The sequence below is a fragment of the Paramisgurnus dabryanus genome, chromosome 24 (genome assembly GCF_030506205.2).
Source record: "Paramisgurnus dabryanus chromosome 24, PD_genome_1.1, whole genome shotgun sequence".
In the NCBI taxonomy this organism is placed as follows: Eukaryota; Metazoa; Chordata; class Actinopteri; order Cypriniformes; family Cobitidae; genus Paramisgurnus; species Paramisgurnus dabryanus.
The window spans coordinates 10145321-10167528 of record NC_133360.1 but is presented as its reverse complement, the minus strand read 5'-3'; the positions used below and the strand labels follow the sequence as shown (position 1 = coordinate 10167528).

Here is a 22208-nt window from a genome sequence, read left to right as displayed (position 1 = left end):
AAAGAGCATTTCACCCGTAGAAACATTAATCTTTATTGAAAGTGTTATATTTGTAGTCGAAATGTAACATACATTTAGAATTTGGTGCCTATTTGACAGAGAAAAGGGGTGTTTGTAGTCTCATTCCCTCAACAAAGACATTGCACTTCCTTCTTTCAATGATGCAAAATGATGATTTTTACATCATTGAAAGAAGGATGTGCAACACTGAAATCTGTATTTCTCCAGTCTCAGCGGCAACTGAGGAAATGATGCATGACCATTCAAAAACATGACTGGAGTTCTAACTATACAAAGCTTAATGCAAATGGGTGAAGTGTCCCTTTAAAGCTGTCACAGAGGTTGACCCCAAATATTTTAAAAATAGTGTCTGATTTTAAATATTGCAAATCTATGAGTTTGACACCCTATATCCATTTGTTGCACATGTCATTATGCACAACTGATCAAACTTTAAAGGAAGTTAAAAGAATCAATCTCCTTGAATAATTCTAGGCATAAGATGCCCAAAAAGACTCAATTAACAAGATAAGGTACAACACACAGTACTGTATCAGCAACATGTCTTAGAAATTAGCCATAGAGATTCCCTATGCTGGTCAGCAGCTACAATCATATAGTTAGGTTTGATTTGTGTAATCAAAATACATTATTTTATTATCTATACAATGAGTTATATCCAGTGTTATCCAGTTAACATACTGTAATTAAACGAGTGACATATACTTTAATCCTTTACAAATTTCAAGTCTTCTATTAAGTTTTCTCGACGTGGGCACCATTCTTACCTCTCTCTCTCTCTCTCTCTCTCTCTCTCTCTCTCTCTCTCTCTCTCTCTCTCTCTCTCTCTCTCTCTCTCTCTCTCTCGCTCTCGCTCTCTCTCTCTCTCTCTCTCTCTCTCTCTCTCTCTCTCTCTCTCTCTCTCTCTCTCTCGCTCTCTCTCTCTCTCTCGCTCTCTCGCTCTCTCTCTCTCTCTCTCTCTCTCTCTCTCTCTCTCTCTCTCTCGTGTGCGCGTGCGCGTGCGTGCGTTTGTTGGGTGAGTGCAAGGAGCGTGTGGGTGAGAGTTTCTTCGGTGAGAGTGAGTTTCTTTTCCTTTTTTTCCAAGCTACTGTTGCGTTTTGTTTGTCAAAGCTTAGTGTAGATTTGCGTGGGGTGTTCAGGAAACGCAGTCTTCCAGCGAGTGCTGGTAGACGATGGCGTCTTCAGAGCGCGTGAGCTATGAGCGGCTTTCTCGCCGGCATGGCATTAAAATCGCGCCGGTAATGAATTGTTCAGTTGAAGACTGTAGTTTAGCGGTCGGAGAAATTGTTGGACACGACAGTATAATGTCAGCCTCCCGAATGAATAGTGCTGTGGTGATCTTTTTAGATAACATTGAGAAAGTAAACAGGGTGGTGGAAAATGGAGTTATTATTCAGGAGACGTTTACTCCAGTAATTCCCTTAGTCCAACCAGCAAAAAAGATCATTTTGTCCAATGTTCCCCCATTTATAAGAGATGAATTGTTGATAACGGAATTGTCCAGACATGGAAAAATTGTTTCACAAATGAGGAAAGTTCCGCTAGGCTGTAAATCGCCATTACTTAAACACGTAGTCTCTTTTAGACGACAAGTCTTTATGGTCCTTAAAAGTGAAGTGGAGGATTTAAGTGTGGCATTTAAATTTAAAATTGATGGTTTTGACTATGTTGTGTATGCAAGTTCTGAGACTATGAAATGTTTTAAGTGTGGAGAAGAGGGCCACATTAGAAGTTCGTGTCGTGTACAGACCGCGGATAACAGCGCTAATGTAGCGGTTGATGAAGAGGTTGTAAATAATGTTGTCCCTGTGTCGGCTGAATCTGATCAGGCTGAAGGTGCGTCTATTGCGCCAGAGGCAGGAACGAGTTATGCCGGGGTGGGAGTACCTGAGGTGACAAAAGGGGAAACTGTAAAGGATACTGTCAAAGCAGCTAAACGGGTGACTGAAGAAGAAAATAATACAGATTATGTGAGTGATGATGCATTGTTTAAGACACCTCCTGTTAAGAGAAAAAGGAATAAAGTAAGGATGAGGAATGAAAAGTCCAAACAATGGTCTGAAACACAAGCTGATGAATGTGATAATGTTGAAAGTAGTCCTGTTGAAGATTCTGATAGTGAAACTCTGGACAATAAGAGTAGAGGAGACACATGTAGTAACTACTCTTTTGATAAAGTCAAATCTTTTTTACAAAGATCAAAAAATGTGAAAAATGTGCAGGTTACAGATACTTTTCCTGATCGTAAAATGTTTATTGATTCTGTTGGGATGTTAATGAGGAGTGAGGGTGAAGAAAAATTCACCGTTCAAGAAATATATAGATTAAGGAAAATTATTGCTAAATTAAGATCAGAACTTCAGGCAGAAGATGGGTTTGAAACAATGTAGTTTTCTCTGCCTTCACATGCTGAAATTTGCCTTGTGTGTAACCTTTCTCTCATTCTTTTTTATGAGTGTGGTGAGAATAGGCTCTCTTAATATGAATGGTGCACGAGATGCTTATAAAAGGGCATTGTTATTTGAATTAATACAGCAAAAGAAAATTGATGTGATGTTTATTCAGGAGACGCACAGTGATGTTTTAAATGAAATTAATTGGAAAAGAGAATGGGAAGGGGTGATGGTGTGCTCTCACATGAGCTCTTCTAGAGGAGGGGTAGCTGTGCTTTTTGCTAAACATTTCACTCCTGTCTCTTTTGAGGTAAAGAATGAAATTGCTGGTAGACTAATTTTTGTACGTGCACAGTTTGAAAAATTTAATGTGGTGTTTATTAATGTTTATGCTCCTAATAATGGTAATGAGAGAGTATGTTTTCTTAATGATCTTAATGGAATTTTGCAGAATTGTAATTCAGATGATTATGTGTTTTTAGGTGGTGATTTTAATTGTACTGAGAATTGTGTATTAGATAGGAATCATGCTGAGCCCCATGTAGCTTCTAGCCGTGCCATACGTACTTTGATTGAAACTCATAAACTATGTGATATATGGAGACGTTTAAACAAAAATGATAAACAATATACATGGTTGCATACCCGGGAGAATTTTATTTCTTTGGCCAGATTGGATAGACTCTACTGTTTTAAACATCATTTTAATATTGTGAAAAGTTGTGTGATTAGTCCATCTGGTTTTTCTGATCATGCTGTTGTTATTTGTAAAGTGTTTATATCCAATATAAGGTCTAAGAGTGCCTATTGGCATTTTAATGTTTCTTTGTTGAGTGATGTAAAGTTTAAAGAGGTTTTTCGTTTTTTTTGGACAGAGTTTAAATTAAAGAAAAAATGTTTTATAAATTTAAAACAATGGTGGGATGTTGGAAAAGTTGAAATTAAGTTATTATGTCAACAGTATACTTTCAATGTCTCTAAAAACATTACACAAAAAATGAAGGAACTTGAAGAGGAAATTGTAGAGGTGCAAACAATATTGGAGTCTAATGGAGAACAAAATTGTGTTGAGGCTCTCAAGTCCAAAAAGATGTTTCTTGCAGATTTGCTAGGCGTGAAGGCGAAAGGTGCTTTGGTCAGGTCACGCTACCAAAACCTAACACAAATGGATGCCCCATCCAAATTCTTTTTTAATTTGGAAAGAAAGAATGGCCAGAGTAGATATATTCACTCATTGCGATCAGAGAACGGGCAAGAGCTCACAGAGCTGTCTCAAATAAGACAAAGGGCTGTAAGGTTTTATAATGATCTGTATAGGAGTGAATATAAAGATGATGAGGAAATGTCTGCTAGTTTTTATCAAGGTTTACCAAAGCTCTTAAAAAAGTCAAGGGAGGCACTAGAGAAGCCTTTGTGTGCACAAGAGCTATGGAAAGCATTGCAGATTATGGAGAGTGGAAAAACTCCAGGAATTGATGGGCTCCCAATTGAGTTTTATAAAGCCTTTTGGGAGGTGTTGGGTGAGGATCTTTTGGATGTCCTCAACGAGAGTATAGCTGAAGGCTTTTTACCAGTGAGCTGTAGGAGAGCTGTGATTACTCTCCTACCTAAGAAAGGTGACCTTCAGGAAATCAAGAACTGGAGACCAGTGAGCCTGCTGTGCTCCGATCTGAAAATTTTTTCTAAAACTCTGGCAAATAGATTAAGAGAAGTGATGGGGGACCTTATACATCCTGACCAGACGTATTGTGTGCCTGGCAGGTCCATTTCTGATAATATTTTTCTTGTTCGAGATGTAATAGAGGTTGCTGGCCTTTTGGGCATTGATTTAGGGCTCATCTCCATTGATCAGGAAAAAGCTTTTGATAGGGTTGAGCACCAATACCTTTGGAACACCCTTGATGTTTTTGGTTTTGGCCCAGGTTTTATTGGAGCAATTAAAGTTTTATATAAAGACATTGAAAGTATGCTAAAAATCAATGGTGGTTTGTCTGCCCCTTTTAGTGTTAACAGGGGTATCAGGCAAGGTTGTGCACTCTCTGGAATGCTTTACGCCATAGCAATTGAACCTTTATTAAATAAATTACGGTCTAATATTGAAGGTTTACTGTTACCTCATGTTAATTTGCAACATCAGATATCAGCTTATGCTGATGATGTAATGATAATGGTTAATGGGCAGAATGATATAAATACCCTGGTAAAAATTATTCAAGAGTTTGGAAGTATATCTGCTGCTAAAATAAATTGGAGTAAGAGTGATGCTTTAATTGTTGGAAAATGGGAAAAGGGGCCACCATTATTACCTGGTGGGTTAACTTGGAAAAAAGGTGGTCTTAAATATCTAGGGGTGTTTATTGGAGATGCTGTCATACAAGAAAAAAACTGGTTTGGCGTGGTCGAAAAAATAGAGGGCAGGTTAAAAAAATGGAAGTGGATTCATCCACAACTGTCCTTTAGAGGACGTGTTTTAATAATTAACAATTTGGCTGCTTCATCATTGTGGCACAGATTGGTATGTGTAGACCCTCCTTCTGGTCTGCTTTCCAAATTACAAGCAATATTGGTAGACTTTTTTTGGGATCGGCTTCATTGGGTCCCTCAAGGCGTACTTTTTTTGCCTGTGGAAGAAGGAGGCCAAGGCCTTGTGCATCTGGTTAGTAGACTTGCAACTTTTCGTTTGCAGTTTATTCAGAGACTCTTAACTGGGCCTGAAGATCTAGTTTGGAGGAAAGTGGCTCAGAATATACTACAGAGGATTGATGGACTTGGACTTGACAGAACTCTGGTTTTTACGGATCATAAACAATTGAACTTTAAAGGACTTCCTTCTTTTTATCATGGACTATTTAAAATGTGGGGACTTTTTAATCTTACCAGGGTTTGTGAAACAGAATCACTGTATTGGTTGCTTGAGGAGCCTTTGGTTAAAGGGTCTCGTTTTGACTTATCAAATGAGTGTTTGCCAGGTCTTTCATTAAGACTTTGTGGCTCTGGTTTGGTAAAGTTAAGGAACTTGATTGATGTGGCTGGGCCTTATTTAAGCGATGCTCCTGCGCTGGCTGCTGTTTTGAGTCAAAGGTCCTCGCGCCAAACTGAATTTATTTTAAAACTCTGGAAAAAAAGACTAACAGAGGAAGAATTAACTATGTTACAGAGTTTTGCTGATGGAAGTTTGATACCAGACATGAAAGATCCTTTTCCTAAAATTTCAATTTCTCCTGATTTAAAAGGTATGTCTAGCATATTGCTGGATATAGAAGGTTTAAAAGATATGGATCTGAGTTTAGCTGAAGGGAAAGAGTTGTATAAGTGTTTTGTTAAAATGTTAAATAAAGGGACATTAAGCCAAAAGAAAGATACTGTTTGGCGAGAAAAATTTGGTTTACTAGAGGAAGATAAGCCAGTCTGGAGGGTGTTATACAAACCACCATTGAATAAACAGACTGGCGATTTGCAGTGGCGGATTTTACATGGGGCTATAGCGGTGAATGCCTTTGTCTCTGTTATTAATTCAGATGTTGTTGATAAATGTGTGTTTTGTGGGACAAGAGAGACTGTTTATCATTGCTTTACAGAGTGTTTCAGGTTGGGACCAATTTTTGCTTTGTTGAAGGATTTATTTTTAAGATTTCATGAAACTTTCTCTCCTAAAGTGTTTATTTTAGGATTGAGATATTGTCAAAAGCAGAGAGTAAAGTGGCAGTTGATTAACTTTATTGTTGGACAGGCAAAATTTGCAATATATGTCTCAAGGAGAAACAGAATTGAAAACAGATCAAATGAAGATGTTGTAACTCTTTTTAAGGCTTTTTTAAAAGCTAGAGTGAGTGTTGAATATAAGTATTATCGATTAATGAATGATTTGGAGTCTTTTGAATTACAGTGGTGTTTTAATAATATTATTTGTGTTGTAATTGATGGAGAATTAATTTTTGATGTGTTGTTAATTTGAGTTTGGGTATATGTTTTGACTTTGTTTTTGTTTTGTTTTGTTTGGTTTGTTTTTGATTTAAGTTGGTTTGTATGATCTTTATGTATATGTTTAATAAAGGTGTATGAAATCTCTCTCTCTCTCTCTCTCTCTCTCTCTCTCTCTCTCTCTCTCTCGCTCTCTCTCTCTCTCTCGCTCTCTCGCTCTCTCTCTCTCTCTCTCTCTCTCTCTCTCTCTCTCGTCAAATTATCCTGCACGAGAGCGCGTTCTTGAAGTTCAAAGGAAAAAGCGCGTGTTTTCGCGGCAATTGTGTCACCCAATTCGCGTCATTTGAATCGCCCCATGCTAAGACGCGTGTCTTTACATTGACTTAATCTGCTCGCGCAAATCCTTTATCTTGTTCCCTTGCTTCACGTTTTTTCCCCTTTATTCTGCTCCAGACGGATAGCTTTGTCTTTGTTTTAAATCAATGGTGGGCATATAATATGCGCATCGTTACCAAATCACTCTTCTGCGTCATGCACGCGGCCGTTTCTAAATTTGAAGGCTGCAACCTCCGGATCATGTCGCATATGCGCGCTGCATACGTCATCAAGCCTGATTTATTTAAGTTAAATAAGCATTTCATTTGCAAGTCATAAGCATAATATAACAATTAACCATTAACTAAGAATAATAGTCAACATTATAATTGTTAATATTCTAAAATACGTTTTTATGACGCATATGCAGCCTACAAATGTGACCTCTGAAGGCTGCAGCCTTCGGATTGAGAAACTGCCTGCATGTTGTCCGAGTACATATCAGTGATTTAAGAAATCATTAAGTATTTTTAAAAACCCACACAAATTCGGAAGTTTGCAAATTATTTAAATTATAGCGTCTTGTTTTCATTAAACATAATAATAATTTTTCTTTGATATAATGGTTTTAAATAATTCTGAGATCAAGGGGGCCCTCTAGTGGTGCGGGGCCCTATGCAAATTGCGTACTTTGCGTATAGGAAAGACCGGCACTGAATTTTAAACTGTATGCCACAAAACCCCAATATTCCCATGTAATTTCCATATAATGTTTTCAATATTCCCAAATTTTGTAACTCTAATATACAGGAAAGTATTTGTACATTTTGGATACTTTATTCAAACTGTATCAAATACAAACATTAACTTCCTCGAGATTTGACTCATCTTCATCTGTGTTCCACAAACCCCCTATAGTTCCATATAATTTCCATGGAATGTTTCCAATATTCCCAGATTTTTGTAACTCTAATATACAGGAAATTATTTGTACATTTTGGGTACTTTATACAAACTGTATCACATAAAAACATTAACTTCCTTGAGATCTGTTTTATATTCATCGGTGTGCCACAAATCCCCTAAATTCCCGTGTAATTTCCATGGAATGTTATCAATATTCCTACGATTTGTAACTCTAATATACAAGAAAGTATTTGTACATTTTGGGTACTTTATACAAACTTTATTACATACAAACATTAACTTTCTCAAAATCTGTTTAATTTTCATCTGTGTGCTACAAAGCCCCTATATTCCCGTGTAATTTCCATGAAATGTTTCCAATATTCCCTGATTTTTGCAACTCTAATATTCAGTATCTAGATCAGCTTTAAAATTCTGCTACTTTGATGCTATCATTTACAGTATTGTGCAAAAGTCTTAGGCCACCACCAGCTTTGTTGTTTCTGATGGTGACCATACTGTATATAAGTGACCACATAGAAAAGCTTCTACTTATATATACCCATCTGTTTTAAAAGCCTACGGTAAACCTGTGATAAATGATGTGCTTTTAAATAACTCCCAAAGCTATTTACTTTGAAGGTTATAAAGTTTCCACCTCTCTCCTTCACCCCACAAATGGACCCAAAAAGTATGACGGTCCAAAATTCATAGCTTCATAAATTCAGTATAAAATTCATCCACAGTTCATAGAGCGAGCCAAAGGTGATGACAACCTTATGCATTTTTCTAGAAGACAATACATAACCATCCTTGACTGTTCTTTAGCCTTATGAGACATCTGCCGTTAACTAAAATCCTGATGCGATACTTAAGAAAGTGTTTTACAAATTCCTCCCAAGCCCCTCGGGGAGGACCTTGTCTGCAAGTTTCATGGTTTAGTGGACGTTTTGACGGATTATCGCTGTTGAAAAAGAACGCTTGTATCATTTTCAGACATTATTCATTTTAAGTATGTGCTGGATAGCATCCACTCAGCCTTTCTGTGTTTTGATTATTTAACGCCTGCCTGCCATTTATTAGTTTTGTTTTCAACAATGCTTTTCTGGTCCATGATTGCTGCTGTTTATTGGCAGGAATTTAAAAATGGTGCTTGAACTTCCGAGAAAAAAAAGTGACCATTAATTTGCCCAGATTATGTTTAACCGCACAACTAAAACTAATCTCTTAATATGATTGGCCAGATTGGCCACTTCTGTGTTAATGAGCACCCCATACACGAATTGTAGCCATTTATGCTAACTGGCTAATCTAATGCTAGGATTTCGGGTTTGTTTTGCTTTGACACTATTGCTGTTTTACTGTCTCCTCTCAGAACTTGTAACTATTTGACCTTGTCCTTTCTTCACAAACTCTTTTGTGAGCTCTCTTTATTGATTTCCTCATCCATTTCCTGCGAGGTTCAGCTCAAGTGTGTGTCCTGGGACTCCATCGAAGGCTATATTGGTACTGTTCTTAGGGCTGGTAGTGAAAGATAACCTGAAATGAACTTCGATTCCTATAACTTGTTTGCTTTTTTCACTTGAAAGAAATCAAACCCTCAGAGGTGCCCATCTGTAATTTATTGTATAACGCAGAGGTGCCCATCTGTAATTTACTGTATAGCGCAGATGTGACATCAAAGATACATGCATCTTTCAGCTCGTGTTTGTCAGGGCCACTGTTTATTCGCTGAACGTTGGATCACATCTGTTTACAGATTGGATTAGAGTAGCAAATTTAAGTAGACGTATTTGTGTCGTGTTTGCAACTAAGCTAGAACAAGACGAAGTCATTGATCCGTTGCTTGGATGTTTTTTTTTCCAGGTGTCGCACCTGTACGGATTAGCGCTCTTTGAAGATTACCTGTTTGCAACGTCCTCCGAACCCTCCAGAGAGAGCAAAGTGGATGTATTAAGAATAAACCGTTTTAACAACAGCAACACAAACATTATCGTCACGTTGGAAAGTGCCAAAAACGCTCGGGTCTATCACAGACTGGCTCAACCTACAGGTAAAGTTATGCTTGAGACGGTGTCAATTATTTGCCAAAATAAATAGCAGTTGATGGCAGTTTCTGTTATGTGATGAACTATGATGAAAAAAATACCTATAAATGAACAAAATTAGCACCCGAATTACACAAACATAAAGTTGTCTTTTATTATTGATTTAATTTTAATTTTTAAAGTTTTAAGCTGCAATCCATACCTTTTGCCTCGCTATCGCCACCTCTGTTTAAAATATAAAATCGCAGGTTTTATTTACATACTTATCTTTACATGAGTTTTCACCCCAAAATTTACCCAATTTCATCGAAAATCAACTTACAAATCATTATTTTAAGCTTACTGTGGTACCATACAGATTTAAACACAGATTTAATGATTTATTTTTATTTTTAACCACTTAAAAAGTTATGCAACTTTAATGTAAGATATGTTGACCAATCAGAATCAAGTACGCTGCATTATAAGACCCTGCATGCATGCACTGCAAAAAAGTATTTTCGAGAAAAAAAATTCTTAGTATTTTTGTCTGGTTTTCAGTAAAAATATCTAAAAATTATTAAATAAAGATTTCTTTCTTGATGAGCAAAATGACCCAAGAAAATAAGTCTAGTTTTTAGACCAAAAATATCTAATTTAAATGATTTTGTGCATAAAACAAGCAAAAAAATCTGCCAATGGGGTAAGCTAATTTTTCTTGAATTTTTCTTGAATTTATTGTTTAAAAAAAAAAGTTATTTTTTGTTTACCCCATTTGCACATTTTTTTTGCATGTTTTATGCACAAAATCACTTACATTTAATATTTTGGTCTATTAACTAGACTTATTTTCTTGGGTCGTTTTGCTTATCAAGAAAAAGCATCTTAATTTAAGAATTTCTAGATATTTTTACTGAAAACAAGACAAAAATACTAAGATTTTTTTCTTGAAAATCATTTTTTGCATTGTTGTACTATTTAAAATTATTGTCGTATGCAAGCTTTGGTTTCTGACCTTTTTCTTTCTGCAGTCAGGACTCATGCGTGCAGCCCCGACCCACAAGGGCGAAATGGTGGCTGCTCGCATATCTGTCTCCTGAGTCAAAACTACAAATCACGCGTGTGCCGATGCCGGACCGGCCACGTCCTCGCCAGCGATGGAACGTCCTGCAAAAGTGAGTGCCATTGCATTGCTCCCACTTCTTTTCCCTAATTCTCTCGGCCGAGTCATTTTTTCTCCCTGGTGTCTGATTAGCTGTGGGAGACGGGTCTCTCATGTAAATGGATTTTGAGGTATTCCCTTAAGGAAAGGGTGCTGCTATCTAAAGCCATACATCAGATGGATGGCCCTCGTGGGCTTTGGCGAAATGGAAATTTATGACCAGATTTACAGAGCCACAAGACGCTGAAAAATGGACACGTTTCTGTGATTAATAGCGCACGCTGAGGGCGTTAAGACGGAATACATAGGGAATTGATATGTTTTGTCTCTAGGCATTAGGATCATTGACTTACAGAGCTTTTTTGGTTGTGTAGTGTTTATGCATGCGTGTATGTAATGCATTTATGCTTTAATTAAATTATGTAGAGCACAAAGATCTTTTCACGAATGGCATATTTTCTCATTTAACAAAATCATACAGTATCGAAAAAGTAGTAACTACATCTTGTTCTATATTTGGCTTATATATATTTTGCCATAGTGCATTAATATCACCATTTTGCAAGATTTTTATACTCACAAAAAGCATATTTGTTAAGAAGCAATGATGAGGTTAAACATTATAGTGCTGAGTTAAACGTGACACGGTTAGGTGGTCCCAGTAGATTTTGGCATTTTCTGTTTCTTTTAATAAGTCCAGATATGAGGTTGATCCATGCTTATTAACTGACATGCTTTGGAACTTAATGCTTGTTTTTTAGTTGTTTAGGCAGTGTCAGATAGCTAAGGCTTTGTTGTAACTAATGTGTGTTTATTTTTGAAAGTGTGTTTTGATTGGCCGATGTGATGGTACATATCACTCAATCATGTTCACATTATGTTTCAATTGACTCAACTACTATAAAGAGCAGAACGTGTTTTTAAATTAAATTAAATTAAATTAAATTAAATTAAATTAAATTAAATTAAATTAAATTAAATTAAATTAAATTAAATTAAATTAAATTAAATATTTTTTTATTTTTTTTTATTTTATTTTATTTTAGAAAAAAATGTAATTTCTAATGTAATTCTAAATGTAATGTTTTTTAATTGTGTTTTATTTTATTTTATTTAAAATGTAATTTCTATAGTTGAATTTCAAAGCGCTGTCCAAAAAAATTAAATACATTTACGAATGCACAATGAAAATATGTTTAATTATTAAACCATAATTGTTCAATTACAGAATAATCACATAAAAGCTATTTTTATTTTATTTTATTTTATTTTATTCTAGAAAAATTTAATTTCTATAGTTGCATCTCAAAGCGCTGTCCAAAAAACTCGACAACTATAAAGAGCAGAACGTGTTTTTTAATTGTGTTTTATTTTATTTAAAATTTAATTTCTATAGTTGCATCTCAAAGCGCTGTCCAAAAAAATCAAATAAATGTACGAATGCAAACTGAAAACATGAAAACTATTAAACCATAATTGTTCAATTACAAAATAATCACATAAAAGCTATTTTTATTTTATTTTATTTTATAAAAATGTAATTTCTATAGTTGCATCTCAAAGCGCTGTCCAAAAAACTTGACTACTATAAAGAGCAGAACGTGTTTTTTAATTGTGTTTTATTTTATTTTATTTAAAATTTAATTTCTATAGTTGCATCTCAAAGCGCTGTCCAAAAAAATAAAATAAATGTACGAATGCACACTGAAAACATGAAAACTATTAAACCATAATTGTTCAATTACAAAATAATCACATAAAAGCTATTTTATTTTATTTTATTTTATAAAAATTTAATTTCTATTGTTGCATCTCAAAGCGCTGCCCAAAAAACTTGACTACTATAAAGAGCAGAACGTGTTTTTTAATTGTGTTTTATTTTATTTTATTTAAAATTTAATTTCTATAGTTGCATCTCAAAGCGCTGTCCAAAAAAATAAAATAAATGTACGAATGCACACTGAAAACATGAAAACTATTAAACCATAATTGTTCAATTACAAACTAATCACATAAAAGCTATTTTTATTTTATTTTATTTTATTTTATTTTATTTTATTTTATTTTATTTTATTTTATTTTATTTTATTTTATTTTATTTTATTTTATTTTATTTTATTTTATAAAAATGTAATTTCTATTGTTGCATCTCAAAGCGCTGTCCAAAAAACTCGACTACTATAAAGAGCAAAATGTGTTTTTTTAATTGTGTTCTATTTTGTTTTATTTAAAATGTAATCTATAGTTGCATCTCAAAGCGCTGTCCAAAAAAAAAAAAAATTTACGAATACACATTGAAAACATGTATAACTATTAAACCATAATTGTTCAATTACAAAATAATCACATAAAAGCTATTTTATTTTATTTTATTTTATTATTTTATTTTATGTTATGTTATTTTATTTTATTTTATTTTATTTTATTTTATTTTATTTTATTTTATTTTATTTTATTTTATTTTATTTTATTTTATTTTATTTTATTTTATTTTATTTTATAAAAATGTAATTTCTATTGTTGCATCTCAATGCGCTGTCCAAAAAAACTCGACTACTATAAAGAGCCAAACGTGTTTTTTTAATTGTGTTCTATTTTGTTTTATTTAAAATGTAATCTATAGTTTCATCTCGAAGCGCTGTCCAAAAAATTTAATAAATTTACGAATACACATTGAAAACATGTATAACTATTAAACCATAATTGTTCAATTACAAAATAATCACATAAAAGCTATTTTATTTTATTTTATTTTATTTTGTTTTATTTTATTTTGTTTTATTTTATTTTATTTTATTTTATTTTATTTTATTTTATTTTATTTTATTTTATTTTATTTTATTTTATTTTATTTTATTTTATTTTATAAAAATGTAATTTCTATTGTTGCATCTCAAAGCGCTGTCCAAATAAACTCGACTGTTATAAAGAGCAAAACGTGTTTTTTTTAACTGTGTTTTATTTTGTTTTATTTAAAATCTAATTTCTATAGTTGCATCTCAAAGCGATGTCCAAAACAATAAAATAAATTTACGAATGCACATTGAAAACATGTATTACTATTTATTACTATTTTAAACTATTTAAACATAAATTTACAAAATAATCACATAAAAGCTACCATGAAACTTTAACTAATTTAATTTAATTTATACGTATTAATACTGTGTTCTTTTAATTTCCTTCAAAAATAAAAATATCCTGATAGATACTGGTACCATGATATAAAATCACTCATATCTTTCCAGCCTCGATGTCCCTGTCCTATTATGAAGTTGAAGACCACACGCGCTATGCATCATTGGTCTGTCTGTGTAATTGGTTCTGGTTTGGTTCCTCTGTCTTTTCCACCACCTTCTCCTCTCTATCTCTGAAGCCCATCTCACTGTCAAACCCCATAATAATTGCAGTCATCGCATTTATCCCATTCCTATCCTTGGCAAACGAATTTCCCCAACATTTGTGCCTTAATCAAACCCACATCGCCCACAAAAGGTCCCTGATTACTCCAGTTATTTTTTATACAAACAAGCGCACGTATGCGAGGCTCACGTACAATTACAAACGCAATGTAACAGTTTCGCACCGAAAGATGATAGATTCGATAAAACCGAATCGGTGGAACTAATTCTGGTTTTAATTAACCTAATGTAATTAGCGGGAGCCTTTGGCTTTGGATACATTTTGTGAAAGACTTTCATTTGCAGAACTGAATTGAAATCGGGGGCTAATTATGTCAATTAATTAAACTGTGACAGTATTGTAGTGGAAGGCTTATTACGTTCCGCCACTGCGTTTGTTTACTCAGTTAATCGTGTCTTTGCAGAACCAAAGAACGAGCTGTTTCTGTTTTATGGAAAAGGACGACCCGGGGTTATACGAGGTCTGGATATGAATGTTAAGTCTGGCGACGAGCCCCTGATTCAGATCGAGGGCCTGGTGAGTCCCCGAGCGCTGGACTTTCACGCCGAGAGCAGCTACATCTACTTCGCAGACACTACGAGCTTCCTGATCGGACGTCAGAAAATTGACGGAACTGGACGGGAAACGATACTTAAAGATGGTACGTGATTTTAAAAAATAAACATTTCTCTGAGAACACATTATGCACCTTTATCGTTTCTTGTAGAGCTTTCTTGTATTGTTTCGAGTCTTACTGCAGTAATGTTTAAATTCACTTAAACGTTTTCTAACTAATTCAGTTTTGATCCGGCTTGGTAATGAATCATCTGTGCGACCGTGCGGTCTGGTACGTTAAAATCAGGCCACCTGTACTCTACCGCTTCTCTTCCAGTTGTTTTCCAAATGGGAAGTTATTTATCATACTTCCTGTGCCGTTCGGGGAAGCTGGCCGGTCGATACTGCATAATTTCAGAGGGAAGAATAAGAGTAGGACAGTGATTAATCGAGCTGTCTTCGACGTTATCAAGCAAAAAGAACAACATTTTCTCAATTACTTTTCCCTGTTCGTTTTCCCAGAGCTGGATAACGTCGAGGGAATTTCCGTGGACTGGATCGGAAATAACCTGTACTGGACAAATGACGGCTATAGAAAGACCATCAGCGTGGCCAGGCTGGATCGTCCCTCGCAGTCCAGAAAAACGCTTTTGGAAGGAAATATGTCTCATCCGAGAGCCATTGTTGTGGATCCTCTAAACGGGTAAGCCCATGATACCCGTCCTGCTTACGGCAGCATTTAACGGCTTCTCCAACAGGGATTTCAGCGTGTTAATGCCTTGGACAAAATCCAGAGGAAACTGAGGGGCGGGAACTTTTGCCTTTTGGGCTTAGGGATTTTATCAAACTATGGCAACAGAGTAGCCCACATCAATTCAGTTCAATTCGCTTATTTGTCTCATTGACATAGTGAGTTATAAAGATGATACAAACAATTGGTCAGCTTACATAAAATGTTAATGTAATAAACATGTATGAAAAGAGATAATAAACAATACAAAATACTAAAAACCAACGCAACAGAGACGTCAAGTGTTTATGCACAAAACTAATTCAATTACTAAAGCACATGTAGTACTATGTCATGTAATGGGAATAGGGCTGGGAAACGATTAATCACGACTAATCGTTTGCAGAATAAAAGTTTTTGTTTACATCATATATATGTGTGTACTGTGTATAATAACTATGTATATATAAATACACACAGATGCAAGTATATATTTAAGAAATATTTGAATTTGTATATACATTTTTATATTGAAATAACATTTATATTTTATAGAATTATGAATACTTAATATATAAATAGTTTTTTTTTCTTAAAATTATGCATTTGTGTGTATTTATATATACATTATTTTTATACGAAGTTTACACATATATATGATGTAAACAAAAACTTTTATTCTGCAAACGATTAGTCGCGATTAATTGTTTCCCAGCCCTAAGTGCTTGTTTTTTATATGAGACATACGGTAATTTATTTCACATACTTACTTTATTTATTGTGTCTTTGCTGAGAATGTTGCATGTACTTACTATGGTAATAATAGCAGGTTATGCATAATTGCATGCAACTAACCATATACCGAGCCCTAAGCCTACAATAAGTACATGTTGTTAATAGGGCTGCCAAAAGATTAATCGCGATTAATCGCATACAAAATAAAAGTTTGTGTTTGCATAATGTCTGTGTGTACTGTATGTATATATTTTGTACATCTTAAAATAAAGTATAATAAACGTATATTATATTATATTTATATTAGCACAATGTATGAAACATGCTTATACAATAGCACTATGATATCATGTACTGAATAGCCTTTAAATTGTACCAAATATTAAATACTGTAGTACAGTAAACAATAGACAGGGGCGAAAGTACAATTTTTAAGAAAAACGTAATTTTAAAAGATAATGTTATAGACAGTGATATATTTCTGTGGTCAATAACTCAGAAGTGTCGTCTATCAATACCAGGTGGAATAAAAAAATAAAAAATAAAACGACTTCAGTATAATTTCACTTTAAACATAATTTAACTTTTAACCCCACCTGCAGAGACGAAAGTAACACACAGGTGGATCAAAAGTAACACAACAAAACAAGACAGATTTTTGTGTTACACTTGTTTTTTATACATGACTATGACCTCATTAATATGTAACTGCAAACATATTTTATAATTTATCTTTGTAAAAAATAATGAAATTACATTTTCATTTAAAATTTCAAAAGCAACCAACAGTACAAACTTTAATTGTTGAGAATAAAACATGTTGTCAACAGTTTGAACACTATGAAAATGAAATTAAATCAAATTAGAATAATATTAATTTTCTACATATTCAACAGTAGCAGCGGGACAAATGTAACAAGTGTTACGTTAAATTGTACCAAATATTAAATTCTGTAGTACGGAAAAAAAATACCAGAGTAAATGTCTGAAAACATAGTCCTGCTATGATGTACAGTACAGGAAGATTTTTGTTTTCTTCGCTGTATTGTAACCTTATTTACATTCACCTGGTAACATTGTTTATTCAAATCCAAATGAAGAAGTGACATGAGAGAGGGAGCATTGTGGTGTCAAAGCAGATATAAACCGAGCATCCTTATTTAATGTCATTGCTTAGATGGAAACGCTCAAAGGAAATTTAGAAGCTCCTCCATAAATCGCTGCCATGGCAGAACAGTTAGGACTGACATAAGAGGTTTAAAAGTTTAAAGGCAGGTTTTCTGCTTATATTTTAGTGCCGCCTTTTCCTCCGCTCTTGACATGTATATATCCTTTTAATGGGCTTCTGAATCAAGCCATCTGTTTCCTATAACTTTGGTGTCTTGAATTATTTCAGTAGTGAAATAAACAGCAAATAAGAGGTTGAATATTATAAATAAGTAATCTGCAAATGAGTTACAAGCAATTTATTCTTTGTAAAATTGCTTAAAGCGACACTCCACTTTTTTTGAAAATATGCTCATTTTCCAGCTCCCCTAGAGTTAACATTTGATTTTTACCGTTTTGGAATCCATTCAGCTGATCTCCGGGTCTGGCATTTGCACTTTTAGCATAGCTTAGCATAATCCATTGAATCTGATTAGACCATTAGCATCACGCAAAAAAATATTTTAGATATTTTTCCTATTTTAAACTTGAGTCTTCTGTAGTTACATCATGTACTAAGACCGGCAGAAAATTAAAAGTTGCGATTTTCTAGGCAAATATAGCTAGGAACTATACTTTCAATCTGGCGTAATAATCAAAGTAACATGGCTGCATGGAGGCGCAATGATATTACGCAGCAGCCGAAAATAGTCCCCTTAGTATCTTTCAATAGCAGGGGACTATTTTCAGGCAGTGCGTAATATCATTGCGCCTCCTTTATAGCGCAATGCTAATGGTCTAATCAGATTCAATGGATTATGCTAAGCTATGCTAAAAGTGGTACCACCAGCCAGACCCGGAGATCAACTGAATGGATTCCAAAACGATAAAAATCAAATGTTTAACTCTATGGGAGCTGGAAAATGAGCATATTTTCAAAAAAGTGGAGTGTCCCTTTAAACTGTAGTTGCCGGAGTGGTGAATAACCGATACCAATCTCTCTTTTTCAAATCTCATTCTCCTTTACTGCATCTATGCTTTTTTACCCATGCACCCGTGTCATTTTCTGTCTGTACTAAAATGATAAGATGGAGGATTAGCCGTTATGACTTTGGGTCCTGATCGCATTTGCTCTCCATCACTCGCTCATTTCTCCTGCTCGCAGCAGGTGCTGTCAGTCAAAGCCCATCTCGTGAATTATTGAACAGGTCACTGAATATGAGATGAGGGGGAGTGTCACGTTAAGTTAAACTGTGTTCGGAAGTGCAACGCAGTGTTACTGGGTTATGTTTATGTGATGGAATAATGTATGACACTTAAAAAAAACTGACCTTGACTTGGCTCCCAAACGAGAAGAGAATAGAGAAATATTAAAAACATTCAATTAAATGGGTCCTATTTTAAAAAGGGCTTTGTTTGAGACGTCCCAAACTCTTTTGAATTATTCATTTACCGTTCACTTTCCCTTTGTGACCTGGAAAGCACCTTTGAGCAAATAACAAGAACTAGTCAGGTACAGTTTTTGCGGTTTTGGCTTAAATTTGTTTACTAAACTTTGGATAATGGATAGGTTAGGTCACCCTACTAAACATACTAGCTCTTAAAGGCGGGGTGCATAATTTTTGAACAACACTTTGGAAAAGGGAGTCGGGTTGAGTACCAAAACACACTTGTAACCAATCAGTAGTAAGGGGCGTGTTTACTAACCGACACCATTGCCTGGGTTGCGTTTGTTTGGGGGCGGGTCTATCAAAAGAAGGTCCAGATTCTATTAAGGGTAGTGGCGTGTTTGTTTAGGTGATTTCATATGTCATGTCAACATTGGCTTTCAGAGATTATGCACCCCGCCTTTAACTACAGTAGTACGGTCACAAAAGTGAATCAGGTCCACCAAAATGACCAGCTGGTTGACCAGATTTTGAACATCTAGACCAGTGGTTTTCAAACTGGGGTCTTAAAGGGTCCCCAGAAAAGTTAAAAGAAAAGCAAAGCAAATATTGTAAACATCTACTATATAGCCAATGTTTTGGAAACAAAATTCTGTCTTTATAATATCAAAATTACAGTTTGTTATACAAAAAATGGCATAAGGTTCATCATATAAGGTTTGAAAACCCCTGATCTAGACCGGTGGTTCCCAACCTTTTCACTTTAAGTCCCCCTTGTTGCCCACCACAATATTTAAAGGCACCTTACTCACTATTTTTTTTCAAATAAAATTAACTAGAGCTTGAAATGACTAGACAGATGTATATTCGCTACTAAAATGGCCAAAATCAAGATATTCACTTGTTTTAGCTTATTTTAATGCTTGTTTTTTCCAATTTCTAATAATTTGAAGTCTTCTTGGTGCCCCCTTGGAAATCTGCTGAGGCGCCCCTGTGGGCTTTGGTCCCCTGGTTGGGAATCACTGATCTAGACTACACTGGTCCATTAGGTAGACCACCAAAAGACCAGCACTAAACAACATACAGTAAATCAATTAATGTCATAACTTGGTCTTAATCAGTTCAATGACCTTAAAGGGACACTCCACTTTTTTTTGAAAATATGCTAATTTCCAGCTCCCCTTAAATTAAACTTTAGATTTTTACCATTTTGGAATCTAAGTACATGATGTAACTACAGAAGAGTCAAGTTTTAAATAGGAAAAATATCTAAACTCTTTGGTTATTGTTTAGCACGATGCTAATGGTCTAATCAGATTTAATGGATTATGCTAAGCTATGCTAAAAGTGTTAGCGCCAGACCCAGAGATCAGCTGAATGGATTCCAAAACGGTAAAAATCAAATGTTTAACTCTATGGGAGCTGGAAAATGAGCATATTTTCCCAAAAAAATTTTTTTTGAAAATTCCCTTTAAAGATGAGTTTCTCGCTGGGTTCTTTAGATGGATGTATTGGACCGATTGGGAGGAAGATGAACTCAATGACAGCAGAGGAAGAATCGAGAAAGCCTGGATGGATGGATCCCACCGGCAGATCTTCGTCACGTCCAACATGCTGTGGCCCAACGGCCTCACCCTCGACCACTCGTCCAGCGTCATGTACTGGTGCGATGCCTACTACGACCACATCGAGAAAATCTACCTCAACGGCAGCCACAGAACGGTTAGTAAATGAGTGAGTGACTTCTTTAGTTCTCCTCTGTTCTTCTGATGCTTCCCTTCCATGTTTTCCAAGTAGCTCACAGCTGTGATCCACTTTTACACAGGTGGTGTACAGCGGAAAGGAATTGAATCACCCATTTGGGATCGCACATTACCAAAATTACGTCTTCTGGACCGATTACATGAACGCCTCCATATTCCGCCTGGATTTGTCCTCCGATGATGTGGTGCTCATGCGGGCCGAAAGACCGCCTCTCTTTGGGATTCAGGTGTACGACCCACAGAGCCAGAAAGGTAAATATGGATGCGTACACTGTTGGCGACTACCAATAAGCGAACAAATCAATAATGAATGAATGAAGTCTTTCACAGAATCACAATAGGAAGGGAACTCGACTCCCTTATAGCTTTATGGAGAGGCCAAACCAAATGTGTGTGTAATGTATGGAAATTAAATATATCATTCACTCTTTTTAAAAGCTGAACATCCTATAAAGTAATGGCAAACAGGCAAGTCTCTGAATTTGAATAAATGGTCTGCAGTGGATATTCCCTGAGTTGGATACTCAATGGTAATTTTAACCTTAAGACTTCATGATCTAAGCATTTTTGGACCCTGGATCAAATAAGCCTAACTTCCTCATATTTTACAGCTAATTTGGAGGTGTTTGAAATGTGTTGCTTTGTCTTTCTGAGGTGTAGGGCTAAAATCTGCCTCTTTGGAGAGTTGTTTCGGAGAATTGTGCAATTTTTGGTTCAAATATTTGAGATCCAGTGTTTTAAAGTGGTTTAACTTGTTTTATGGTGGGTGTTCGTAATGTCATTGATAGAAAGTGACTTATAAGGTCTTCAAATGAATTTCTTACATAACATTTTTGTCTTCTTTCAGTTTGTTTTCAAGTACAAATATCTAAAAATTCCTTGAACAAGATTCATTTGCTCAGGAAGCTAAATGCCCTAAGATATTAAAGAGATAGTTAACCTAAAAAGGAACCTTCAATCATCATTTACTTATCCTCAAGTTGCCCCAAACTTGTGTAAATTTGTTTGTTTACAAATTGAGATATTTTGAAAAATGTTTGTAACCAACTAGATCTGTGGCACCACTGACTTCCATAGTACGAAAAAATAATACCATAAAAGTCAATGGTGCCCCAGTTCACCCAAAAATGAACATTGTGTCAAGTTGTCCCAAGCTTGTGTAAATTTGTTTGTTCACAAATTAAGATATTTTGAACCGAGTAGATTTGGGACACCACTGACTTCCATGGTAGGAAACAATAATACCATGAAAGTCAATGGTGCCCCAGTTCACCTGAACATGGACATTCTGTAATCATTTACTTGTTCTCAAGTGGTTCCAAACTTGTGTCAATTTGTTTGCTAACAAAAAATTTTCAAAATATCTTCATTTGTAAAAAAAAGTACATCTGTGGCACCACTGACTTCCAAAGTGCGAAAAATAATACCATAAAAGTCAATGGTGCCCCAGTTCACCCAAAAATGAACATTGTGTCAAGTTGTCCCAAGCTTGTGGAAATTTGTTTGTTCACAAATTAAGATATTTTGAACCGAGTAGATTTGGGACACCACTGACTTCCATGGTAGGAAACAATAATACCATGAAAGTCAATGGTGCCCCAGTTCACCTAAACATGAACATTCTGCCATCATTTACTTGTTCTCAAGTGGTCCCAAACTTGTGTCAATTTGTTTGCTAACAAACATTTTTCAAAATATCTTCATTTGTAAAAAAAAAGTACATCTGTGGCACCACTGACTTCCA

General features: G+C 35.1%; 1 protein-coding gene across 6 annotated transcripts in view; it reads left to right on the top strand.

The window, feature by feature from the left end:
• Positions 1-22208, top strand: part of lrp1ba (low density lipoprotein receptor-related protein 1Ba) — a 304606-nt gene that overhangs the window by 78760 nt on the left and 203638 nt on the right. For 5 of the 6 annotated variants that reach the window (XM_065244654.2, XM_065244653.2, XM_073813477.1 and 2 more), the window contains 6 exons: positions 9423-9609; positions 10615-10758; positions 14572-14808; positions 15225-15405; positions 20204-20423; positions 20527-20716. In XM_065244654.2, the coding sequence (XP_065100726.1) occupies positions 9423-9609; positions 10615-10758; positions 14572-14808; positions 15225-15405; positions 20204-20423; positions 20527-20716 (1159 nt within the window). Of the gene's footprint in view, positions 1-9422; positions 9610-10614; positions 10759-14571; positions 14809-15224; positions 15406-20203; positions 20436-20526; positions 20717-22208 lie in introns of those variants that run through there. The other variant, XM_065244656.2, reaches the window with a different exon arrangement.